Below are 27,590 nucleotides of genomic sequence, written 5' to 3' on the forward strand. Positions count from 1 at the left end.
GTGGGAGCGCGACGCATCACTGTCTTATGCAATATTTAAAGGAAAAGTGCCACATTTTTGAGTAACGTGCATCTTTGTTTTCTTGCAGCGAATTAGATGAGAAGATTGATACCGCGGTCATGTCCGTACGGTAAATATGAAGCTACAGCCAGCGGCCGATTAGCTTAGCTTAGCATAAAGACTGGAAACAAGGGAAACAGCTGGCTTTGTGCCACCTGCCTGGCACATACAACCCGCGCCCCCCGTAAAACCACAACTTGTAGTTTTTACACTTCAGTTTTTGTACAAAATAAACAAAATATAAAGTGTTGATTATTGAACTTTAGGTGCTGGTAGGCCAAACAAAGCGGTTTCCACCTGCTTCCAGTCTTTGTGCTAAGCTAACCGGCTGCTGTTGACAGCTTCATATTTATCGTACAGACACGAGGGCGGTAACCATCTTCGTATCCAACTCTCGGAAAGTTAGGAAATGAGCCATTTCTCAAATGTCGAACTATTCCTTTAAGGCGGCAACCTCTCTGTTCACAGAGTTACTCTCATACACATCTAAGTCCTAGTGTTAACAAGTTCCCTATGGTTTGTAGCAGCCATACGAAAAGCTCTGGATTACAGTTTGATATGCTTCATTTTTTTTTTTTTACATTGTAAAGATTAATGATAGTCTGTAGTGTTGATTGCAGGTCTACTCTCATGATGACAAAAATCTCTGTAAATGCTAGAACTACAGCACTAGCACGTACACTACGCTTTCCACGGTGAAGGCATTGAAATGGTTCTGGGAGACGAGAAAGAAATAAAAAATAGATCTGACGTGCAAATCAGAAAACTGACATAAGCCACCGTAAAAATAGAACTAAGAGCTCAACTTCAATAGTGCACAAAATGTTGCAGGTAATCATGGCGGTCTCTGGCAGACAGCTTAAATGTAGAAAATAATAACAGAGACTGGCAACAGCATAGCAACGAGATCTCTCAAAGGGAGCCTAAAGATAGAAGCGGTTACCTTAACCAGGATGGAAGAAATGCAAAAAGGGCGAGCGATTACAGGACAGTGAAAGCGTTTCAAGTTTGATGTAGAGAGGTGGCACTACAGCTCAACTGACAGAAATATGTAAACTTGTATTCTATTCTTCATTGAAAGGAGTTAGTAGAGGGGAAGAGTGTGGAAGAGGGCAAGGGGGAGGCTATGGGGAGACGAGTGCAAGGGTTAGTAGATGGGTTTGATTAAGCACGGGGTTTCCAATGTCAGGGGCATTGCGTCCGCGGAGGCCTTTGGGGCAGCCCGTTATGAGCGGGTCGGTCTGGGTTGTAGGACGTGGAGAAATGGTTTGGACCTCTGGAGCTGTGGGAGTGCTGCGAAGGACCAGAAGAGCCACTGTCACTCTGGTAGCGGTGGTTAGCACGAGCGGCGTTCCGGTCGTGGTAGGAAGCGCCGTTATACCTCTGAGCACCCGAATGATACCCTTGTCCCTGGAAAGTACGCCTGTTGCCTTGGAAAATCTGGGACGAGAATTAAAAGCCAGTGAGCGACTGCGGATTACGCACATTGCTCAAGTAAAGTCAACTTCTTTATGGTCTGAATGAAAAACACAATTGCTTTTGCAGCTGACCTGTTTGTTTGGTGGAGGGCGGTGTTCACTGGGGGTGCTTTGGGTCTGGGTGGGAGGAGGCGTTTCCAGCTGGCTCGGGCTGGCGACAGAAGAGGACGTGGAGCTACAGCGGGACCGGTGGGAGTAGCCAGTATGCGGATGGTAAACTGTAAAAGAAACAAGGTCAATCACTAACAGTACAAGCTGGGACACGTCTCAGAAAGCGCAATTACTAAATATGCTTTGCATCTGCACTGAGAACCCAGATTCACTTTTTTTTTTTTTTAAGCAGGGTCCATATTTGCGATTTGAAGTAATTTGGGGTTTTAAGACCCTGTTTACTCAACTTTTGTCCAAGAAATCTTGCAGCGACGAAAGACTGCGTCAACATTTATGAAATGAAGCAGAATGAAAGGACATCTGATAGGACTCAAAACGGATGAGACAGATTGTATGAGAACAGTCTAATAAAGATTTGGTCAAAGTGTGACATGAAATAAGAGCGCGTCCTACATTTAACCCCTTTAAAACTCACTTTAAAAACAGTGGCTCCTAGAAAACCAGAGACGCACTCACTTTTAACTGTCACACATTTAATCACCCATACACTTTCACGGTTAAAATTAATGCAGTATAGAGGTGGGTGAATAATGTCTTTGTCATCATGTATTTCTGTTTTGTCAATGTATACGTCACCATTATGTGTACCTTTTAATTTATAGTGAGTGAATGAGTGCTGTATGACTGCTGGCTGTCTCTATGTTAGTCCTATGTCACCTGCCTAGGGACTGCAGATGAAAAGTAGTTATTTTTTTTACTAATTCTGGCATATTTACATGGTGGTTTTCTATACAACAATGTTGATAAAGATGCATTGTCCCTATCAAATAAACCAATGAAATAAAATAAAAAATAAATGAACTATGATAAGTGGTTTACAGTCCTCGGTCTGAGAACTTAACAATCCTACTTTATGAGACAGATCCCTGCTTTAGTTCAGCAAAGTTCTATCAAATTGTACATCTGTTTGTGTTCCCCAGTAACGATAGTGATTAACTGGCTTCCTCTAAAACCACATGATGCCAGTGTTTTATGGTGCGTTCTTTTTGTCCACCGAATTCGATTTACGAGTTGTTTTCCGGAGTTACGAACCGGAAGTTGCAAAAAGAACGCCACCGAGGTCGTATATACGACTCGTCAAGTCGTCTGAACTCAGAGGACCCCGAGTTCACTTTCAAAGATGGCTACGTCGTGCATCACACGTAGTAAACATTGTGGTTTTCTACAATTTTAGGCACTTTTGTCTTTGTTGTAACCAGATGAAGAAGTCGTACACATAACACTGTATACTGCTACCTATAGGCCGCTACAGTCTTATTAGGAGTTAAATACCGCCTGATTAGTTATTTTGTAGCTTGTGCAGCTGAAATTGGCTAGAGACTCGTTTGCTATATGACAACAACGGCTTTAAGCCAAGTCTTGAGCAGAAAGCGGAGCAGTAGCCTGTATCAAACTGTGAAATATATTTGTGTAACATGTCAATAACTGGGTGAATAGAATCCTAAAGGTTACTAAAAATCCATCTTTTCTCCGACTCGTAGTATTGTGTGACAAAAAGAATGTAACAACCCAGCGGTTATTCGTTTTTCGACATGGATGTGACGTCACACTCGAGCTACTAGTCGCGATTACAAGACAAAAAGAACGCACCATTACTTCATGACACATTTTTATATGCAACCCAGAGGAAGATCAGTCGGAGTGAAACACTGCTGAGAATATTAATAATTCTGTTTTTTTTTTGGTGCCAAAAATAAACCCTAGATGCCTGCACAAATGTAATATTAATTGTACTGATTTATAACATTTAACCACTGAGAGCTGGCAGCTAAACCAACACTGACACATTTGAGAAGATTAAGCATTTAAAAAAATGAAACAAAAGGTTTCTGAAGGGGAAAAAAAAAAAAGTGGCGTCTTTTTGTATTTTCAGCTTTAGCTTTTATTTAGTTTTGACATTAGTTTATGAGCCACTGAGTGTACTTCCAGGCTGCTGACAAATTGTGGACATGATCTTATAAAATGCTGAAACTGAGCAGCTGAAAAGCTTGCTTTAGTGATTTGTGGGGAGGGATTAATAAATAGGGATGAGGAGTAGTTTTCCAGAAGTTTTCACTTTGGACACATAAAAAAAAGGTAAGATAAACAGATGAAAATCATACTTTACCTGATCCAAACCCTAATATGCTCGCCTTCAGCGGTTCAAGATCAAATGTAAATCTTACAGCTTTCCCAAGGTCCTCGTCATATTTACGCTCACTCACAAAGTGCTGCAATAAAAAAAGAAGAGACAACGAATTATATTATATAAGCATGCACAAAAATGCAGCTAAAATGTATTTTAAATTTGCCATTTTCTTTCAGTTATTTTTTTTCTGCTTGTAGTTCACCTTGAAAAAGACAACATGGCTACAAATTAGCTTTTTTAAATTTGCTTTCAATTGTGGGCTCGACAATTAACGCCCGTTTCACATGTAAGTTTGCTGCGAGTCAAACATTGCGAGAAAGAAACAGAGCGGCTGTATTGTAAGAAAATACCTTGATGTCCGCACGCAGTTCAGTCAACTGTTCCTCAGACATGGATGCTGACTGGTCGGTCAGCCGCCGGAGCTCCTCTGCTCTCTTCTGCCGGGAGTCCAAAATCCCCACTGAAACACAACAAATGTGATCTTTAACAGAAGTTAACAAAAGGTGAACACCGTTTTATGAAACCAACAAGAAGATCTTCCATCTTTCTTGCGCATGGAGTCTCTGCTTTGGAGTGGAATACAAATTCGAACAGATTATGTCCAATTAAGGGGCTCTATGTAATAATTAAATATCTTCATGTCATGTGCTATGTCTTCTACATGCCTGCTAGCGATCTTTATTATTTTCATTAGCGATTAATCTGCTAGCTATTTTCTCAATTAAAATCGGTTAGTCTAGGAAATGTCATTTGCAGTTTCCTGAAGCCCGAGGTGGTGCCTTCAAATGTCTTCTTTTTGTCTTTTGTCCGACATATAGTCCAAAACTCATAAATATTCACTTTTTGTCACATGAAGAGAAAATCTAAAACTGAGAAACTGGCTTTAGAGAACATTTGGTTGAAAATGAGTGTCCTTGAAAAGTGACCTAAAGAGCACGCCGACTTATTGGGACTTTAGCTTATTCACCATATCCCCAGAGTTAGACAAGTCGATACATACCCTGCTCATCTCCGTGTGTGTTGTAACTCTGTCTGACGCCCCCACCGCTAGCTAAACCTAGCACAGATCCTGGAGGTAACCGGTTCCAACTAGCCTACTGTACCCAATAAGTGACAAAATAACGTCAATATGTTCCTGTTTACAGGTTGTGATTTGTATAGTCACAGGGTGTACAAATAACTAGTTCATATGAGACACAGCAGTCTTCTAACTGTATACAAAATGGGAACTATATTCTCAGAAAGGCGAAGCACTGCTACTTCTGCTACTTGGACGGAGTGATTTGCTCGCAGCACCTGAAGCCCTGTGGTGAGGAGCAGAGTTCGCCTGGAGTTGGCTCAGAGTTGGAGGAATAGAGTCAACAATTACGAGATAGTAAAAGCATAGTGACCTTGTTATTTGTACACCCTGTGACTATACAAATCACAACAGGAACACGTTGGCGTTATTTTGTCACTTATTGGGAGCAGTAGGCTAGTTGGAACCCGTTACCTCCAGGATCTGTGCTAGGCTTAGCTAGCGGTGGGGCGTCAGACAGAGTTACAGCACGCACGGAGATGAGCAGGGTATGTATCGACTCGCTAAACTCTCAATAAGTCGGCGTGTTCCTTTAAATGATTAAAGCTGCAGATTATTATAATTCTATAATTATATCTATGTTTTCCGTCTGTTTTTGTACTACTGATTTTCCATGCAGTCCCAGTAAGTTTCGTTTTCCCTGTGAGAACTCAGCTGTAGTCACAAAGCTCAAAGTACAGTTGACTCTAAAAAAGGTAAACAAGGGTCAAAGATAAAGCCATTTGCACATCAAGATACCATGTACACTGCAGGTCAAAGTTTGGAATCTCCTGCCACAAAAGCTTGATTGAGTCAAGTCAGCTGAGAGGACAACTCTTACTTTTTAATGGTCTTTCATGCTTCTCCAGTCTCCAGAGGCTGGTTTTAGAACGTAAGAGACGTCACCTGTTTTAACAGCCAGTGGAGAAGTCAGCTGGTAAAGTCAGCTATAAACTATAAAAATAAAAAATTATCCATAATCCATTTTATTTCTACGTTACAAACAGCTGGTTGAAATGGCAGAGTTTTAGATTGAGCCTCAACGACCGCCTGAAAGCACAGTAACGTTATCTGGTGGAGAGAGATCGAGAGAGACGGAAGAGACGGAGCGCCCAGCGGCGTTAGAACAAAGCCGTGAATCAGAGAAACAAAAAACGTGTTTTCACCGATTCATCACTAGAAATGCAACTGTAGCACGCTTCGCACTATCACTAACATTATCCACATTCATATTTAGACGAAACAAATAATATATCCATCTACAAAAAAAAAAAAGCCTAAAAGTCAGAAGTCAGAACAGAAGTACAAAGAGGTGTTGCTATGGAGATGATCTCATCACATTGGTGTGAGCTGGCAGGTTTCAGAACGCTGCAGACCGGCTCGTTGCAAGAAGTTGCAAGTTTCAACTTGACCTGACCTGGGCTTAATACATCTACATTCCGTGCCTTTAAATAGTGACCGTGTGGAACGCCCTCCCTGTCGTCGTATGTTCTCTGTTGACACTTTTAAAAAGCAGCTCAAGACTCACTTCTTTAAAATGGCCTTTGTCTCAGGTTTGCAATTTATTTGTTTTTAAGTTTTATTTTACTGTTTTTATTGCTCGTTACGTTTTTCTTCTGTTAATTTGAACAATTTTACTCTTGTAAGTAAGCACTTTGGGACTTGTTCTGTAAAAGGTGCTATATTAAAGCTACAGTGGGTACAATGCAAAAAAAAATAAAAAAGCCAGAATTTGAAGTAGAGTGAGACCTCTTTCTGCAGCACTTCCTATCCTCTCTTTGTCACAGGCAATGCATGCACAGAAAAGCCAAAAGAATCGCCCTCTCTCTCTCTCTCTCTCTCTCTCTGAAAAGACCTGTTATTGGCCAAAGTCAGGCTAGATTATCTAAAGCCTGAATACAGAGTCAAAAGAAGGTGCAGAAGGCTAGTTTTCTCTCAGACTACTTGAATTACAATATGCTGAACGAATATTATGAAAGTTTTGCTCAACGACACCAAACAAAGTGCCTACCACAGCTTTAAATTAAACGTATTATTACTTCATAGACCAAATTATTAATTGATAAAATTAGGTATTATTTGCAGATTGACAATTAAAATAATCATTAGTAGCAGCTAGTAACACTGGTACCTACAGTACAGATCAATAAGGAATAGACTGCACTAATCAACACTGAAAACATCCTTTTTTGGGGGGGGGGGGGTTTGGATTCTTACATTATAAAAGTTTATCAGTTATATCTTTTCCTGCAGGAGATCAAAATGTTATAAAAGAAAGGCATCAGTTAAAACACAAGTCTTAGACAGGAAGGGGGTAGGTAGCAGGTACATTTTGAATGCCAAAGAAATACTAGTTTCTTCGCTTTCCTCTCAATTCCCCAATCACCTTGCACAAAGACAGCATTGAGTCTCCCTCGACACCTGACACTATTCACTTTGTCCAGGCCTGGAACACACAACACTATACACCGGACAGAAGAAGATAGAATGGCCTACTTGTACAAATATGCAGTCTTGACTTGCTCGGTCATGACTGACATACACACGAACACGAATGTGCACGCACGCACACACACACACAGTATATCAGGACCCTGGGGGCACCACAGCAGCTCTGTAGAAACTGGGACACAACTATCTCCTTTCCTACCTCTCCGGAAGTGATTTAGGTCAGATTCTCCAGGCCCTTGAGTCAGGTCATAATTATATGTCAAGAATACTAACAGCTCCTGGGTGGTAGGTGTGACAAGCTAAGTTTTGGTTTAGTCTACGTAGTTAAAAATACAGTACTTACTGGCCTCGGCTTTCACTTTGTCCATCTCTCCCAGTAGAGTCACTTCTCGGTCCATTAAACTAGAGAGAAAAAAAAAAAAAAAAAAAAAAAAAAAAAGAGAGGAGGGGTCATTTTTCATGAATCACTCCGAGATAAGAAGAATTATTATGAACGCTAACTTTGAGCTGATTTTCCAATTACCACAAATCATAAGAAATACAGCAGGGTCAGTGAATAACAATGCAAAACAGCTAGTTAGTTATTAATACATGAACGGAAGTTCTATACTGTGTGATATTAGCAGTAAAGTATACTGCAGCTCTCCCTGGTGCCATAGATCAGCATATGAGTGCCATTATCAAATGATAAATCATAATCTGGAGTGAATTATTGTTACCATACCAATTTGATTTCCCAGCACCTAAAAATACACAAAAAGCTGAGCCCATTTGACAGTGAAATTCAGGGGTTTGCATCTGACATTTTTCTAAATTTTCAAAAAAAAAATGACAATATGACAACCGCACCTATTTACGCAATAATTGGCCAGGTGTGCAGAGGTGATAGTATGCAGGTATTGACCTTCTCCCTCAGGCTCTCTTCACCCCCCCCGCATTCTTTACACAAACATCCGTTCTTTCTTGCGTGTACAAACAAGTCAAACAAAGTGTGTAAAAACAAGTGGCTGCGATTATCGATTATCGATTATGCGATTAATTTCTTATGATTTTTTTATAGTGTAATGCAGCCCGAAGGCGGCTTCTCTATGAGGAGTGTTGTGCAACCGTATCTCAATCCGTGTGTGCGCAGATTTGTAAATCTTTAAATGCGTACTGAGATTTGTGAAAGTATACAGGAAGCTGCAAATGTGTATTCAGAATCAGTGTGTCTAAACAAAATCTCCACATCTGTATTTAGATTTGTAAATGTGGAGACAAATCGGTAAATGTGTGCATAGATCTGTGAATGCGTTGACAAATCTGTAAACGCATTCATGCATCTGTACATTTGTATATTAAACTGTAAATGGGTACACATATTTGGCTGAAAAAGGAAGTGAAAGTATTTTGCTCAAAGAGCTGGAAATACAGACAAGTCATTGGTTACAATTCAGCAGGCCTGTTATTGGGCTTTTTACACGTGACTTTAGTTACACTTCTACCGTGACAGAGATCTGCAAATGTGTGTGAAGATTTGTCTGTACCGCTCTGCTCGCACTGTGCCCCAATGCAGCCTACATACCTCCAGGCGGCGGTAGCCTCGTGGACCGGTGAAAAAGCACTAGCTTTCTCTACACATTTTCAAATCGGATTACGCACACATGGATTGAGGTACAGTTGCACACAGATTGAGATACAGTGGCACAACTCTCCACACATATTTGCAAATCATTTTGCTACAATAATGGCCCAATACTTTTCGCCCCACCCTTGAGTGTGGCAATTAAGAACAGATATAAACCATGCATCTATTAAGAGAACGGATACTGGTGTTTCAGGATAGCACCCCATTTATGCCAATAAAAGCGGTTCATTGGACGCCAAAAACTTTTTAAGACTTGATTTGGACCTTTTTGATCAAATTCTGATTATACAAAGACCACTTTTGAGGCGTTTGACTCTCAGAAAATGCACTTCTTTTTGTAATGTGGGAGGGGGGAGCATTTTAGGAAAGTGTGCGTAACATGATCCTGCTTCCAACTGTGGCCACTACACCAAAATCCCCTCACAGTCCACACTGGTTCTTGGAGGCTTGGATGACACATTAGTTGACCTAGTTAAAGCATGTTGAGCTTTTATCAGTCATGATCTCTCTGTACCTCTGGTGCAGCCTTTATGAAGCCCCTGGACAGCAGATACCCACGAGCTATGTCCAAAATTCCCTTTTTTTAAAATCACCGGCCAAAAGGACTGGTGGATCCAAGTTTTTTTTTTTTTTTACTGGCCAAAATAGAAATTTCTTTCAGTACAATTCATTGAGATAATGATGGGTTATGTTGACTACAAAACTAAAAGAAGAAACCAGAGCTTTTCGGAGAGAATCATGAAGTATCTCTCTAGGACATGGAATACAAAAAATTAAGGTTTTAGAGTCAAGTCATTTCATCCTGCTGACTTATCATGGCCTAAATAGATTATTACAGCCAAGAAGAGGTGAACCCAGATTTCCTCTTGCGTATGCTAGTAGTTATCTCTGAAGTGTGTAAGCTAATCACAGAACAAGCTGTGGATGGAGCCTGCCCCTGGCACTGTGCTGGCTTAGGAGTGACTGCTTAAAGCTTAAAACAAAATGACAACACAAATGATAACAGGATTTCTTCAGTTTTACATTAATGCTTGTAATAGTTGTAATACTACCCTACACTCTAGTTAGTCTATAATATTTGACTTGTCACATCAGAGGCTTCGTAAAAAGGTACTGGAGGTTCAACATATCTATCTATCCAATGACCTATTATGCAAAGCACCGTCCCAGTGTCATCAGGTAGGACAAAGGTAAGAAAAATGCCCTTTAACACACTGATGTTACAGCAAAACCTATAAAAATGCAACGACATCCACAACGCTTTAATAAACAAGCAACATGACCTAAAGAAAAAAATACAACTAGCCTTTTTCAACCAAATAGTTCCGGAAACTACTGAGCCGGGGGAACTAAGCTCAGGAACGTTTGCGCATTCTTTAATCATTAGTAATCAGGGCTGGCCATCACTCATTGTTGCTTACACACTTAATATAAATACTGTACTAGCATACGTAAGAGAAAAATCACGGTTCACCTCTTCTTGGCTGTAATAATCAATTTAGGCCATGATAAGTCAGCAGGATGAGATGACTCGACTCCAAAACCTTAAGGAGTAAAAGTCTGCATTCCTTAAATATATAGTTTTAATTAACTATAACAATTCAAAAGTATTATTAAAATGTGTTGTATTTCATGTCATAGTGCCCAAGTTTCTGAACTACTAAAACATGGGCACCTGGTTAGCTCACCTGGTAGAGCAGGCGCCCATATACAGAGGTTTACTCCTCGACGCAGCGGCCGTAGGTTTGACTCCAACCTGTGGCCCTTTGCTGCATGTCTTTCCCTTTCTCCTTTCAAGTCTAAACTGTCCTATACATATACATACAAAATATAAAATAAAGGCCTAAAGAATGCCCCAAAAAATAATCTTAAAAAAAAAAGAAAAAAAGTACTAAAACATTTATAACACCTTGAACTATGATACAGGAAATACTGTAAATTCAGTGCCTGAGTTCCTCAAAGGCTTCTTGCAGTAGAAACGCCCTACAAGTGTTTGTACCTCACTTTTCAACATGCTCAACAGGGTTTTTGTCCCCTGGGTTTTTAGAGCACTTGCAAATTATGTCATAAGGTCATTTTCATATTGGTGACATTGTCACACACAATTATTTACATAAAGCTCAGAGCTTGTTGGTTGCAGAGGGGGAGAGAACACAGACTACACTGCTACGTTCACAGCTCTACCCATGTTAGATTACCGTGACACTATATACAGTAGGGGTGGGGGAAAAAATTGATACAGCATAGTATCGCAATATTTTTCGTGGCAATACTGTATCGATACACAGACGCCAAGTATCTTACTTTTATGATATATGTGTTGGTCAGTTTGTCTGCTTGACAATCCCATTTTGCACCAATAAAACTGAAGTGAGATGAACAAACAGAGAAATGTATCTTTTTAGATACAACAGATGTTGACAAAATTGTCCTTTCGGGACATCATTTGAAATTGGGAAAAATCTGAAGTTGGAAGAAAGATAATACATTGCAATATCTTTAAAATCGCAATAATATCGTATTGTGACATAAGTATCGGGATGATATCGTATCGTGAGGCCTCTGGTGATTCCCAGCCCTAATATACAGGGTTGCTTGCAAGACCACTCTATCAAACTCGACACTCTTTACCATTCCGCTATCAGGTTTGCCACAAATGTCCCCTTCAATACACACCACTGCACCATTATATATATATATATATATATATATATATATATATATATATATATATATATATATATATACACACACTTGACTTTATCTGTCAAGTGGCCCTCCCTCCACATCCCCCACCTCCTCTCCCTCTCTCCCAAAAGCACAGTCGCTTACATCTGGTCTGCAGCTGCAACTGTGTGTGTGTGGCTGTGACACTGTTTGTGACCTATGTACGCGAACCATCATGCAGCCCGTGTGCAGAGGACAACGAGCGCATTCCCGTCCCGTGGTCGGCTCATTGTCCAAATGCTCTCCACATTGTTCTGACGCTCATATGCTGCGCTACAGCCATGACCAGAGGCAAATTTTAAAAAGACATGTACTCACGAGCTCTGGAGCTCAGCGAACGTCTGCTTCATCCTCTTGATTGAGGAGTCCATCTCCTCCTTGACCACTATCCTGTAGCGAGTCAGTGAGGCGGTGCATCTCTGCAGGTCCTTCACAGAGCGGTCAATGTTGGGAGCTGAGGAGCAGACATAAACATGACTTAGGCACGCTAAAAAAAAAAAAAAAAAAAAAGAAGTCCTACGACATATTTCGTCCCAGATTAGGTTTAACACGTGCCTAGGTAACAGCTCATTGCGCATTATTAATCATTGTATTGTAATAAACTACATGCAGGACCAGATCATTTTGGGAAGGTAAGAGGTATAAGGTGTCTAACCCATCTTCTTGACTCCTGATGATCCGTGCTCATCAGTGTTGGGTGGAAATGAGGAAGTGAGTGAATGTGAATTGGAGCCTGGCCTGTGCCGGTTCTTGTTGCCTCTGGGACCCTGGTGATTCCTCCCTCCTTGCTGTAAGGGGGGACTTGGAACACTACCTTGACTTTCTGCTTCTGCACCTGTGAGAAGACGGATTAGTAGTTTATAAAACAACTTTCCCCAAATAACTGCTTAAAATAGAGATGAGCCAAAGCAGTCCACAAGTCGGTCAGCAGCAGATTATTAGACCATTTCTTTTAAGATTCTCCAAGTGCAACATAAATCACTGAAATACAGCAACAAAACAGAAAATGGCAGGATTTGATATATTTCTTAGTAATACATTTGACAATTTGGCATATAGTAATAGATTATGAATATATGCAGTTACTAAAAGTAACCACATGGAAAAGCACTGGGCCTCACTGAAGACTATTTGATCCTTATTATAATCAACGGCCTCAAACTGCTATACAAGGCCACCTGTTCAGCGCTGGTTCTGAGCAAGTTTTGGTCACAAAAATATTACCCAAGAGTAAAAGCAACATTTTCAACACATCCGAGCTTCAACTTCTGCTGTTGGAAATCAGAAGTCATATTAGGAGGCCAAAAAAAATGAGAAGCAATGTACTCTGACAAAAATAAAGAAGGAGAAGGAAACATCTGACATATAGTCAAAATGGTCCGTGACGTAGCCCTGCCTTCTTTTGGCTTCATCATTTCTAAGAGCTGAAATTACCGGTGGTTTCGGATGTAGCAGGTTCAGAGTCCAGCTCGGCTGCATCCAGGGAGGCAGAGTCCAGCTGTTCACTCAGAGAATCAAGTGACTCTACGTCCATTACTGATCCGTTGGCATGAAAGCCGTTGACCTCATCCTTGCCCTCCTCAGGCGACGTGGCCTCAGGTGGAGCAGGCTCGGCTGAAGCTTCTGGCTGAGGCTTGGGCTTCTTTTTCTTCTTGGGCTGGAAATGAAGAGATATTAATGTCACTTTGAACATCTAACTTTAATAAAGTAAAGTAAATACTATCAAATCTAGGGCAGACATGAGTATGCTTACTCAACAAAAAGGCATTCAAGATGCAGGCTTTCAGGTTCTCACCTTCTTTTTGCCGGTGACATTCCACTCCTTCAGGATCTCAACTGCACTGCCTGCGTTGTAAATCAAACAATGATGAAGGTGATGCATGACAGACTCAAACCCCATCTCAATATCGGAATGCCCTGAGATGCCGCTCAATAAGGAACAAAGCAGTTTGACGTATGTGGTACAACCTTCTTGTTCTAATTTTAAGCCTGCAAATCATGCAAATGACGCAAGCAGACTTATGTATTGTTTTTGTTTTTATGCATGGCATGCATAAAAAAAAAAGGTTGTCAAGGTCACGTAAAGCACAAGAAATGTGGGCGGCATGCCAAGTCCGACTTAAGTACAGTAAACAAGGTAGGGCTGGAAATTAAAGTAACACCATCAGAGTATTTGCAGAAGTAGACAGGTAAGGTGCATCACATAATACAAGCATACAGGTTCTCTTAAATCTTTTCCTCATTTGGTGTGATTATCTACTTTTTAAGGCACACTTGTATAATTGTTCTAAAACATGCAATACTACTAGTTGTTTGGGGAGATCGTGTAACTACAGTCAGTCATTCTTTTTAAAGGAAGCTTTGAGGCCCATAATTCGCATTTTTGAAGTCAAGCAGCAACATCTTCATACCTTCTAAGAAAGCTTGAACGGCCTTGTCAACACAGTTTTCGAAATGCTGCAACACCAGCACAATCTCGTTGTTACTTTTGTTGGGCACAACTGCCCTGACGGCACTGATCTGTAAAAATAGAAAGAAAAAAGTATGAGAAGAACAGGTTTTCATACTGAATAGCTCAATGTGATTCAACATTCATGATTCATCATATAGTAATGAGTCTTTTTCCTCTCTCTTTTTTCGTATGTGTAAACAAACCACAAGCTCCAACGCAGATATTAACAATTTCATTTTTATTATTATTGTTATAATAATAATAATAATAGACAGCCACTGATGAATCACATCTTTTTAAGAACCAAAATATTTGTCAGCAGTTTTGACTACTTTTTTCACTGCCACTAAGGTTCAGTGCAACTCAAAATGTGCTTTAAAGCATGGAAACCCCACACGTTTTTAAATTACACTGCAGACCCATTTTCTTTAAGCAGTTCCATTATAGATGAACAGCTTTAAAGAGGACAATGCTCGTCATTAGATTACATAATAATTAACCTTAAGCAAAATTATTGTTGAGCAAGTGAAAATCTAAAATACTACACATAGTGAACATCTAAATACTACACTGATAAATTAACTCCCATTAAGACTGGCTCTAAAATGTTGGATTTTTCCTTTAACAATACTATAACTGTTGCTCATGCGGACAACTTGCCCTCTCGTGTTTACTGGTTCCAAAACTGCTGTACAGAGCCCACAACTAATTAAACTGAATGTCAAAGCTTAGGAGCGACTCCAACGACATAACATATTTTTTTACTTTGGGAGCAGATTAGGAGCCATTGATAATGCAAAAAAACAACAACAAAAAAACAAAAATGATTTTAGGTTTCAAATGTAACCCTTTACTGAAAAACCCGCCGTCTCTCTGTGCCACTCATGTGCAGTGTGTATACTTCTTACCTTCTCTTTCATCCTATCAGCTGTTCCTCCCTGGGACATGGCCATTTTTGAGCGTGTGTCAAACACCACCCCTGACGTATCTGAAAATATATAAAACGGAAAAAAATATAACAAAAAACAAACAAACTCAATCGTCTGTTCAGGCCTTGAATCCAATTTGCAAACCACTGTAGAGCAACATTAGCAAAACAAAACAACCACTAGACGTCTTCTGAGAGATTTCCTAGAAAGACTCGTTGACTACGTGTATGAATGATGTTACGATTGCAGATGTGTTCATGGAAAAGCCATTTGTCTTCATTCAAAGTAAAATGCTGACTCTTGGACAGACATAGAAAACTAGAAAAACATTTTTTAAACTTCTCAAATAAGTTGAAAGTAGATTTGATTTAGTTTACTGTGGGCATCGGATGTATTCAAAACGCCACACAATGAGAAAATGGACATTGTATTGTGGAGGTGGAAGGATGTTTTATTTAGGCATTTAAGCACAGCCACTTCAGTTACCAGCACCACCAGCAAGAAGTTGGGGAAAAAAAGAAACTCATCACATCTGTGCCTGAACAGTCTTGAATCTGCGTCTGATTTTAATAACTAATAACCATGAAGGCTTCCAAAAACACATTTTTGCATGAAGAACAACCTCAGGGTGATTCTGTTATCAGACACCGAATAAAACCGGTTAAGTAAAGAAAAAATAATAAATACATATTTTCAACAACAGGCCTGTGGACATTTCCTTTCTCAAATTGATAAACAAAAGCCTACAGCTGGGGGCGGCCTCTTGCTGCGTGTCATCCCCTCGCTTTCTCTCCCCCTTTCCTGTCTATCCACTGTCACTATCGAATAAAGGGAAAAGCCCCAAAAATAAATAAAAAAAAAAAAAAAAAACCACAGCTGAGTATGAAAAGGCAGCGTAAAGTCCGCAGTTAATCTACGGCCATTTAAAGACAAGACTGGGTGGAAAATAAAATGCTGGCAGAGCATTGTTGAAAAAAAATGCCTTGTAAAAGTTGTTTTTCCCGTGCATGAAAGTAGGTTAATGTCACTGTAAATGTCCACAGCATTTCCCTTAACAGCTATTCAAATTCACTGTAAAAAGTATTGCCAGCTGTTAGACCACCCTTTTGATTTTAGGACTAAATTAATTAAAAAGATATGCACAGGTTTATTTGTTATTTTATCTTAGGTTATGATCTACCGGCAACTTAAACCTTCAAGCCATTAAAACACAAATGCCTATATTTTGAGTGTGTGTGTGTGTGTGTGTGTGTGTGTGTACACACACTAAATATATATCTACACAATATAGATTTATATTTTTCTAATTTCTTTAAAACACTTAAAAAAGCCAATACATACCCTTTGGGCTGTTTTTTTTTGCCATGTTGTCACACAGAAGTATCCAGGAAATGTTTGGTTGCGTACTTCCTCAAGACAGTATTAACGCTTCAATTGTGTTTAAGATGGTGGTCAAATAAGGGCTCCAAGAGTGGCCACTTTCCCACAGTTTTTCTTGTTAGAGAAGATGCCAACAAGGCTCACAACTGGCAGGAGGGTTGGACGAATGAGGTTCAGATCAGTCCTCCACCATTTAGGAAAAGATTTGGGGGTTTCCTCTCGTTTCTCTACCAAGTTGATCCAAATCTGTAAGGGGCGGAAAAAGAGAAAATGAAAAATGGTTTTGCGCCATGGACTAGAATGTAAAAAAGAAAAGAAAAATCCAAGTAATTGTCGCTATGCTGTAGGAAGCAGAAACGAACAGATAGGCCTACCAAATCTCCACTTTTGAAACATCTGAAAATATGAATGCAAATTAAATCCATTTCCTCTGGCTATGAAATATAAATGAAAAACAGATTTCAATAAGTTATTGTCCGTCTGGCAGAGCATTCTCAAAAAAAGAAAACTGCAGTTAATCTTGTCCTTGGCAGAAACACTGTATGTAATTTAGTTATTAAAACTAGAGAGAAACACATATCTGAAGGAGAGTTCCTTGTTCTCAGTTCTCTGTAGGAATGGCGGGTGATAATAGTTGTAAGGGCTACGCAGAATATTCACAGTCTTGCAGGTGCTGATGACAAGACAACTGTGCATCTAAGAATTTGACACATTTGACAAATGCTTTTAATAGGCATGATCAAGAACTTTTTTTCATAGCCAAACTCATAACCAATGGCACAAATGGTTTTTGACTATGTGCCTTTGGACACTGTTTCGCCTTGCAATGTGATTTTAATTTTTTTAACTGAAACTTTCAAACTGCAAATTCAAATGAAACCGAGAAAGATGACTTGCAGTCACACTAATAAGACACAAAGGAGCGGTTTGTTTTAGGCAAATGTTTCAACCCAAAATATATCCCAAAATTCAATAAAATGCTGCCATTTCAGCACTTAACATAGCCGGAAAAGTAATACACCTGAAAGTCCCAAAAAGTGTTGGAAATGATACCATCACACTGCTGGTTAGTCAATATTTTACTGGTACCTTAAAAATCTCCTGCTGACTGCTGCTGCCCTGTCCAACTCTGCTTCAATTATGCCCCCTGTAGTCTTAAAAATGCTTCAACCAGACCTCCAGCAATCTGGATTCATTTTATGGGCCAGCTGTTTCCCCACTTTTAGGTTTCTCTTTCTGACCCTGGTTCTCTAGAAAAGGAAACTTACAAGCTGTACAAACCCACACCCTGATGATTAGGACTTTGCGTGCCACACAGTCCTGGTTCCACCACACCTCTACGGACGTCAAACTACACATCAGCACAATCAACAAGTGACACTGCAGTAGTCACTCACGCAACCACTAGGATGCATTATGTTTATCAAGAGGGATGGTGCTTGAGTCTTTAAGAGAGAGCCAGGTGCACTTGTGATGCAACACAGGAAAAGTGCTAACTCAGCACTCAAATAAAACTAAAAAAGCTGTTAGATAAATGAAGAAGATGGCACATTTAAAAAGGTGGATGTGTGGAAATCTAGAGGGGCTTCTTTCCCAGTAAAAAGATAGATAAGATACACCTTTAATGATCCCTAGCGGTTGTTGCAGCAGTACAACAGAAACACCATACATTAAAAAAAGATATGCATAGAAAGTAGGCCTAACATAAATAAATAAGGAGGTACATAAACTACAATAGAGTAAATGGCAGAAATGATAAACCATACAGAACATTTGGAGACAGATGACGTGTTAAAGTGACGTGGTGTGATTAATAGCAGCAGTCTTAATATAATAGAATATATTGAAAGGGTCAATGAAACATATTAACATAGTATAATATGATACATTGTGAAATAGTGAGGGGAATGACATAGTATAATGTGCAGTAGTGTTATCATATAGAATAACATAACAAGCATCTTAAATAATATAGTAATTCAAAGTCCGTGCAATCCTGCTTGCTGCAGAAGTCAAATCAGCCTCCCGATTTTACTGTAAGATAGCTGTAAAAACATATCCAAATGTCCAGTTTCCCTCAATCTCAGAAAAAATAAATACTTTAGCTTCCAGACTTACCATAAAATATCCAACTTCGTGTTAGCTAACTAACCCTATTAAATTCCTCGTGAAACATCTCTGTGTGCAGCTTAACCAACCTTTACATATTGTGCTAACTTCTATGTGAATTTCAGGCTCTCCCGTTCAGTGTTTCTCCTTTCACATAGCTAGCCATTTGGCTGAAGTCCGGAGGTAATGTTAGCTTGCTAGCAGTACGTAACGTTATGTGCTTAGCTTTGCGGGGCTCTGGGTTATTGACCGCAGTAATTTGCCATTAACGTTAAATTCTCACAACAACACTGACAATTACTAAATGCAACATAAAATATAAACGCCTTCTGCAAGGACGGACCTTTGAATGCAGCCTTAGCTAGTACGCAGCTAACAGAAAGCTTTTATTATTCAATGCTCTGTTGTAACGTTAAAGCTAGCCATCCCTTAACTACTCAACTTTGACGTTAAACAGCTAAACTAGAACTAAATCATTAGTTATTAGATTAGAGATTGGCTCAATGTGTTAGTAAATAAACATTATTAAATACGTACTTGTGTTGGCAAGAAAACCGAACAGTAGATTCTGGAAACGGGTCACCGATGCTTCCACCGCCAGCCGTCTTTAATGGCAAGTAGTCTCTAGTCGGCTGTGGGCATATTTTCCTCCTTCGGGGTTGCCAGGTTGGATTCAAGGAACCCCCCTTTTAAACCAAGCGTTTTACCAAAGGCTTGAGACCAAGGTACTTCATTTATACAGTGGGGGAAGAAGTACTCATAGGTTTTACTTAAGTAAAAGTAGCTATAACACTTAATAATAACCATCACTAATATATGGTAAACTGATTAAACTTGAGTTGTTAATTACACTTGAGTTAGTTATTTTAATGTTAATGTTTACCTACTAATTATGAGTAGTGTTATAATTTATGGTATTTTAACAGTTTATTGTTGCACACATCATACATTTCTATATATCATATTAGGCATTTGTTAAAGATTACCAAGTGATATGTAAACCTTTAAGAAATCATTTGTATGGTACTAATACCAGTACTAATAAAAATACTCTGTTACAAGTAAAAGTCTTGCATTGAAAATGTTACTGAACTATCAAAAGTAAAAGCACTCAATGCAGAAAAATGTCTCCTGTGACCGTTGTACTATTATAAATTCATTAAATTATCATTACTTGTTAAAAAGCGGAATTTCACTGTTGTAGTTGGCTGATGTGGAACTATTTTTGTATAGGACTGCAACTAATGATTATTGTAATTGCCACATTTACCCAGAGCCTAAAGTGACACAACAGTACAAACCTATACATTAATAAATGTATATTAAAACAATTCAAAGGGGGCAATCTCACACTTGTTTAAATTCGCTTTTGACTCATGTTTGTAACTTTGGGTTTTAGGTTTTAATCTTTTAAATGATTTGCATTGGTCTTTCAATTATTTTTTCCTTGCTTATTTTCTGTTGGATCCTACTGTATTTTTTACAAATGTTTATCTTGTGAATCACGTATTATTATTATTATTATTATTATTATTATTATTATTATTTGCAAAGCTGGAATCATGCATTATTTATTATAAGCTCTCTCTATGTTTTGTGTGCACAAATCTTAATTTGTATGTATACATGTAATGAATTTAAAAAGTACAATATTTTCCTCTTAAATGTAGTGGAAAGTAGCATGAAGAAAAAAGGCTTAAGTAAAGTCCAAGTACCCTTAAATTTGTAGTTGAGTATAGAACTTGAATAAATATACTCAGTCACATTCCACTTTAACAAGGTGTAACATCAATATCCGTTGACTGTACAAAGCTGGCAACCTATAATCCACGTCGTCATTTCCGAAGTTGAAGAAAAGGGTTCGCACGGTTTGGCTTCCCTTACCGCCCGATTATATACACACGCACACACACACATACACAGTTCAGCGATCATTGGTTAGCATTAGCTGTCGTGCGCTTCGTCTTCACTGTAATAACCGTCTGTAGAAGCTGCCATGACAGCTCTCATCTCGAGGGAAGCAAGAGTTGAAAAAGTTGCATTTCGCTTCCGTGTGGTATCAAAGTGAGCGAGGGGACGTTTTGGTGGACACCGCAAAGCTAGGTGAATGTCTAACGTTACCGTCCGACCGAGTGAGGGGAGCGGAGCAACCAAAATGGCAACCCCCTATGTCACAGATGAATCTGGTAAGGCTGCTGCATGTGCCAGACCTTTGTCTGCCTAAAACAAAGCGATCTTCATTTAACAAAGCATATACAATCAAGTATTTCTTTCTAACTGTGGTATTGATGGTCAACAATAACATGTTGAACGACGTTTTTGATTCAGATGTTTTGTTTTGCAGCTAGCTAATGCTAAACGGCTAACATGATACTACCCACTCTTTCACTTCATTAAGTTACTGATGTAGCTTTATTTAGAGTTTGAAGTGGTTTAATTAGCTACATTAGCTACATTTTTGCGTAAACCTGTTGCCACATTAGCTAGCAAACATTAGCTATTTAACTACTGTAACGTTACCGGGTATTTCTGCTGTAATTGTGAGTTCAGAATCAGATTTATTACCAAGCAAATTTACAGTAACTTTAGCTGTAAGATACGTTTAGAATGTTGTAACACCTGCCTGCATTAATTAGGACAGAGTATAGAGTATATATGATTTTATATCATGATATCGATTGAGAAACAGTTAATGGATAAAATAACATGACATAAATGATTCAAGGTAAACGATACTTCATTACATTGATGCATAGGTTAGGGCTGGGCGTTATGGAGAAAATCAAATATCACGATATTTTTGACCAAATACCTTGATACTGCAACGATATTGTAGTGTTGACTATTGGTGCTTTCACAAAATATTTACACAATGAGGTCTTTGATAAATAATCATCAGTAATGTGGATATAATGACTGAGTGGGTAAAGACAAATAATAGACTGGTAAGTTCAGAAAATGACATAACTTTACTTTAATGCAGCCTTTAAAACCAGGAAAAGACCACACTTCTTACTATATTACGATATCCACGTTCTCTAGTCTCATGTCACAATCTCAGTATAATATCGATATATTGCCCAGCTCTAGCATAGGTTATATAAGACTTCAAAATGTCCCAAAGCAGTCCTGCTTATTGGTCGCAATAATGCCTAAAATGGTCTAACACAGTGGTTCCCAACCTTTTTACCTTAAGACCCCTTAAAATGAGGTAGTATTTATTTACATGCACACCTTTGTCACATCATCAATGGTGAGCAGTGATTTTCTCTTATTTTGTTGATTTGGATTGTCTAGAGGACTGAAGAGGAGACTGTCACAAGAAAAAAAGCAAAGACTTAAGAAAAAAAAACAAGTAGAATTTGTGTAACAAAAATAGTTTTTTTGTTTCCTATCTTCAGTCATCTCATAATCCCTCAGATTTATCTTGTGACCACTCGGAGGGGTTCGACCCCAAGGTGGGAACCACTGGTCTAAAATACCGAGACATATTGAAGGGATAGCTACCACGGTATGTATAGTATCACAGTAGACGGTTGACATCGTCTCATGATGTACTGTATATCGTCACCCTCAACGATTTTGTTATTTCCCAGCGTGTGTGTGTGTGTGTGTGTGTGTGTGTGTGTGTGTGTGTGTGTGTGTGTGTGTGTGTGTGTGTGTGTGTGTGTGTGTGTGTGTGTGTGTGTGTGTGTGTGTGTGTGTGTGTGTGTGTGTGTGTGTGTGTGTGTGTGTGTGTGTGTGTGTGTGTGTGTGTGTGTCACTCTGAATGAACAGCTTTCCAAATGATGATGGGTGGATGAAGCCTCATAAAGCTTTGGGGGTTTTAAACTTTGCAGGCACAGTGACATCTGGTGGTTTGAAAAACTTACAGCAGCTCTTTAACACTAAGGCCATTTATTTATAAAGTCTATTATAGTGTTTATACAAAGTGCTGCGGTGACTGTGTATATTATTATTCAATATGTTGCAGTAAATTAGTTGATACTGTAAATGCGTTGTCCTTAAAGCCTAGCCTACATATAAAATATTTCTGTTGACATGAATTATTAATGTACCATATTGGTGCAGATGTTCCTATACTTATAATTATGTCTTTAGTGTACTTGATCATATGTTTAATTGACCAGAAATTCCCTGTCTTGCTAACAAAACATTTATAAAGGTTATCTCTCAAATAGCAATAACATGTCACCTATTGAGTGTGCAATTCCAGCTAATATTTAATAATGCAGATTTGGGGTAATTTGGAGTTTAAAAAAAAAAAAAAATGACTGGGACAGTACACATTAAAATAGGCAAAAGGCTATTTTTCATCTGTAGTCCTTGGACAGGAAAAAAAACATACGACAGAGCAGTAATGAAAGGAGTAGAGAATGCAGTGATTCGAGTGAGCGCGGAGATATTTTCTTGGTCCTGATAACAGTCAAAGCCAGCCCGCAGCTGACATAAAGGTCTGCTGGCTCCAAAAAATGCACTTTTATTCATGCAAATATACCAGCACTCTAAAATAGTGTACCTGTTACTCTTCAGGGAAATACATTGCTGCCACTCAGCGACCTGATGGAACATGGAGGAAGCCGAGGCGGGTGAAGGATGGTTATACCCCCCAGGAAGAAGTGCCGGTGTAAGTGGCGTTATTTCCCTACAGTTGTACACCGAATGTGTAAATCCTAATGTTATTGAGAAAGTAGCGGGGGATTGCAACAAGTAGGGATGCTCTGATTTGAATTTTTACTGAAGTTAGAATGGGCCCATATTTGTTAGAAATTAGTTCAATATTTCTTGAACAAAGAGTCATTTTTTAATCCTGTGTTTCTGTTCCTTGCTTGTTTCAGCTACGAAAACAAGTTTGTGAAGTTTTTCAAGAGCAAACCTGACCTGCCACCTGGGATGAACCCGTCCGAGGGAGCTCTGACAAAGCAGCAGCAAAAGATCCCCGGCTGCGGCGACAGTGAGACAGCCGGTCTTTCAAAGTCCGCCAAACGCAACATGAAACGCAAAGAGAAACGGAAACATCAGCAGCACCAGGACGGCGACGTTGATGCGGATGTGGACTCGGTGAGCGACGCTGTCGAGAACGTGTCCATTTCAGACAGCGCGGAGTCTTCAAACAAGACGAAGGCGCCGGTTTCTGTCCCGTCTCCCAATGATTTGTCGGCAGAAGCAGCCGAAAAGGCCAAGAAGATCAAAAACCTGAAAAAGAAGCTGCGACAAGTTGAGGAATTGCAGCAGAAGGTGGACTCAGGGGAAATAACAGAGCCAACAAAGGATCAGTTGGAAAAGCTGGGTCGCGTTAAGATCTTACAAGATGAGTTACAGCAGCTCGAGCGTGACTCTTGAAGCAATAAAGAGAAAGCAGAAGAGTTGAACAGACTACACATACAAACTACATATTCCAAGACAGGGAACGGACCCTTGCAGCTTTGTGATCATGGCTTCCATTAAACATATTCTACCTATTTGATATTCATGATGAACTCTGGAAGTGAACACAGTCCCTGCGCCTTTCAAACAGATCATGACAGAAAGTCCACGTAGCAGGCACCACATCAAAACTGACCGGCCTCTTTTCTAGATTCAGATCTCCAGATAACAATATGACTCCTGCTCGTACACTTATCGGCCAGGCCACTCATTTATAAATATCTTTTAAAGACATTGTGAATTGTTTTGTGCGTGTCTGTCCTTTCCATTTTGTACCTTTTCGTCACAACGGGTATTACTCGCGTATAAAATATTTTCTGTTTAAGAGAATACAGTTTGTTGACTTGTCTGCTCTAAAAATTAACAGTTTTTTGTCAATGATCGGATGGCCTCTTGTAGTCGCACTGATGTTGAGCCACTGTCTATACAGTCATTACATTAATTAAAACTACATGCTGCATAAAATGTTTATCTCATATTGGTTATTAGTAGAGGAGTGAACAATTACTCTGCGAGTTTCCTGAATGGAACGAAAATTATTTTGGCAGGAAAAACATGGTGTCATGGGATGTTTTGGTAACAAGTTATACTATTCAATATTTTTCCTATTGTCAACAAATCCCATTTAAAAAAAAGACCAAAACAAATAAAAAAATAATTAATTGTTTCTACCGACAAGTATTGTCTCTGTAGCCAAAGTGTATTCCTCTGTGCCATAGAGCTCCATTGTTAAAACAAAAAAAACTATTAAAAATACAATAAAATGCATCAATGAGCCACACTGTTGCACCTGTTGACATGTTCCTTTATTATGATGAACATGGACACTAGTTACTGTGAGTTGATCCCACATACATGTACACCGTCCTGCTTCCGTAAATACTCACTAGACCCAAGGGTCATCAATAACAATCAGTTGTTAAGTTTAAGTTGGCAGAAGAGAAGGGATATGGAATGGAATGGAAATTGATTTATTTGAAACAGGGACAATGCACAAATAAACATTAAACTTGTTAAACAAGAGAATATGTCTTGGGCCAGGTTATAGCAACAATTGCTAATTTCCACCTGTAGTCCCTGGGTAGGTATGACAAATTTAAAAAACTATGCCTGAACCTAGGGCATGAACACCCCTTAATGACAAATAAGGGGTTGTCCAGTGTTTGTGGCATTAAAATTGAACCAGTGGTTAAATTTAGAAACTAATTGTTTTAAGCATGTCTGAGTCTTGTTCCCATCTGTCCACTCATGTTTTATGAGCTGTTTCTCACAGCGTTAGAGCAGAAAAATTAGGCGTTCTCTTGTTTCCATTCTGAGGGCGATTTGTAGCGATGGTTACATGGGGGCGTCATTGTTTTTTCTTGAATGGGCTCCTACATTGTGAACAATATAATTAGCTGTTGTCTCAAGGAGGAAGTGCGGTTAGTTGTTTTCCTCACACAGCTGTAACCACAAAGTGAAAATCTTTAAGATTTATGTGGAATATTGTACATGTTTCACCAACATAACGCAGTATTTCTGGTACATCTGTTGCATTTTCATGTCATCTGAAAAATAATTTGCCTACAAAGTATAATTAAATATCAAGAAAGTGGGATTTTCTTTCACCAGAATGACATAACTGGTTATAAGTCATCACCTTTAGTAGATGGTGGGCGAGTTAATAATGTATTTGCTTCCTTTGACGTAAACAAAATGACTCAGAAGTTATTCTTAAACTCTTCGAGACAAATGGCTCTAAATGATGGTGCACGAAGGCGTGATCATGCTGGTGGTGTCTGAAATATGTTTGGGTTTTTGTCATCCACACATCACATTCCTCGTAAAGGTTTATTATGTGGCTTTGAGGCAGGTCCTGAACAGACACTTGATGGTATAAAAACTGAATCCCTAAACTAAAACACCAGCTTCAGCTCTGCCACAGGGAGGACTAATACTCAGAGGATGGGTGGGAGATGGATGTAGATGGAAGGAACTGCAGTCTTCAGCGATGCTTAGAGAGACCCAAAACTTGTTTGTTATCAGTTGAAAAGTTATTATTTGACAGTGTAATGGCAAAAGACCCAAACTGGAAAATGGAATATAGGCTGGGCTTAATGTTGCTTCTTGTTCTGCTGACACCAGCTTCATCCGTTGCCCTGAGCAGAGAAGAATTTTCAGAAGCGGTGGTAAGAAAATGCAGAACATGTTGAGATGCTGAAACATAAATTTACTGAGAATTTAAACTTACAAAATTGCAGCAACAAAAAAAAAACTCTGGTTAAGTATTTCTTGGAAGCCGTACTTAAACATCCATTATTTTGAGTCTTTGACCTGAATATTTTTCACAGTTTAAAGCTGCCTAGTAATACGGAAGAGGATTAGGGCCACATGTGAAAAAAATGTATTTAAGTTCTGAGTTTAAAGTCCGAAATTCAGCCTTTTTTTTCAGAACGCAGACTTTTTTCTCAGAACTCAAAAACATTTTTTCACATGTGGTCCTAATCCTCTTACGTATAGTAACACTGATTGAATCGAATATTATTCAAACTAAATTGTGCAATCTGACTTAACTCCATACTGCAGTGAATTATTTTGTTTGACAAAAAGAGGAAGACATGTTTTCAGTTGTCAAACATATTGTATACAAATCGTTGTAACCTTTCATTTGGATGGTTCAAATCGATTAAAACTACCTTGGGATGATTGACGTACTTATCAGGGAGTTAAGTAAATGTTCACCAACCATTTACTCTGATAATATCAATGCTGCCCAGGTAGTTAGCGTTTCATTCAGGGAACAAACAATATCCCTGTGATAGTACTGGTTGGCAAAAGTCTTTCTACATGTATGCACCACATTAAGGCGACATATAGTTACTTTTCTGATTATGATTTTACAAACAAAACACATAATAATAAAAAAAGGTTGCATTACTGCAGATTTAACTACCTAACATCATCATATAAAGTAGTCTATGTACTGCTTACCTGTAAAAAACATGAAATAATGATCAAATAATATAATAGTAATATGACAGGAAACAGTCTGCTTAGTGAGTAAGTTGTGATGCTAAAACTTTTCTTAAAAGTAAAATGTTGAATGCCGGACTTGGAGTATTTGTTTAGTATGGTATTGGTACTTTTATGTAAGTAAATGACCTGAATACTTCTTCCACCACTTTTACAATTAGTGCTCTTCCTTTAGGTGTATTTAAGACAGTATGACTATCTGCACATCCCACTGGACAGTAAAGGCCAAAACCATCCACCTGAGGAGATAGAGGAAGCCCTAAGGTGACCATATTTGATCCATTTGAACTATTTGTAAAAGGAGTTTAACATGCTTCCCTTGTTTTATTTTTTGACCTTGTTTGTTTATTTGAACCAGTACAAATGTCATATCTTTTTGTCTCTTCTTTGTATATCAGAATCTTTCAGAAAGTGACAAACCTGCAAATATCAGGAAAACTAGATTCAGCCACTCTGGCGATGATGAACAAACCTCGATGTGGCATACAGGACTCTTTCAATAACAAATCTCTTAAATATCGAGTCCTGGGTGGGTAAATGCATTCATAGTACATATCCGATACTAATTGTTACTGTAGCATT

The 27,590-nt window shown here is 39.0% G+C and overlaps 2 protein-coding genes and 1 pseudogene across 2 annotated transcripts; 2 read left to right on the forward strand and 1 right to left on the reverse strand.

The window, feature by feature from the left end:
• LOC114558302 (matrix metalloproteinase-19-like) overlaps positions 1-27,590 on the forward strand; it is a 40,489-nt pseudogene that overhangs the window by 10,894 nt on the left and 2,005 nt on the right.
• On the reverse strand, positions 508-19,212 carry spats2 (spermatogenesis associated serine rich 2). The gene is made up of 13 exons (XM_028582183.1): positions 19,107-19,212; positions 16,422-16,706; positions 15,060-15,139; positions 14,111-14,219; positions 13,495-13,544; positions 13,134-13,356; positions 12,355-12,534; positions 12,018-12,153; positions 7,689-7,747; positions 4,188-4,297; positions 3,817-3,919; positions 1,611-1,756; positions 508-1,500 (listed from the first exon to the last, which is right to left on the reverse strand). The coding sequence occupies exons 2-13, from the start codon at positions 16,444-16,446 to the stop codon at positions 1,246-1,248; spliced, it is 1,476 nt and encodes a 491-aa protein (XP_028437984.1). The 5' UTR covers positions 16,447-16,706; positions 19,107-19,212; the 3' UTR covers positions 508-1,245.
• Positions 20,365-24,461, forward strand: pym1 (PYM homolog 1, exon junction complex associated factor). Its single transcript, XM_028582184.1, has 3 exons — positions 20,365-20,755; positions 23,103-23,196; positions 23,408-24,461. The coding sequence occupies exons 1-3, from the start codon at positions 20,677-20,679 to the stop codon at positions 23,910-23,912; spliced, it is 678 nt and encodes a 225-aa protein (XP_028437985.1). The 5' UTR covers positions 20,365-20,676; the 3' UTR covers positions 23,913-24,461.

Source organism: Perca flavescens, chromosome 7, assembly GCF_004354835.1.
Source record: "Perca flavescens isolate YP-PL-M2 chromosome 7, PFLA_1.0, whole genome shotgun sequence".
NCBI lineage: Eukaryota > Metazoa > Chordata > Actinopteri > Perciformes > Percidae > Perca > Perca flavescens.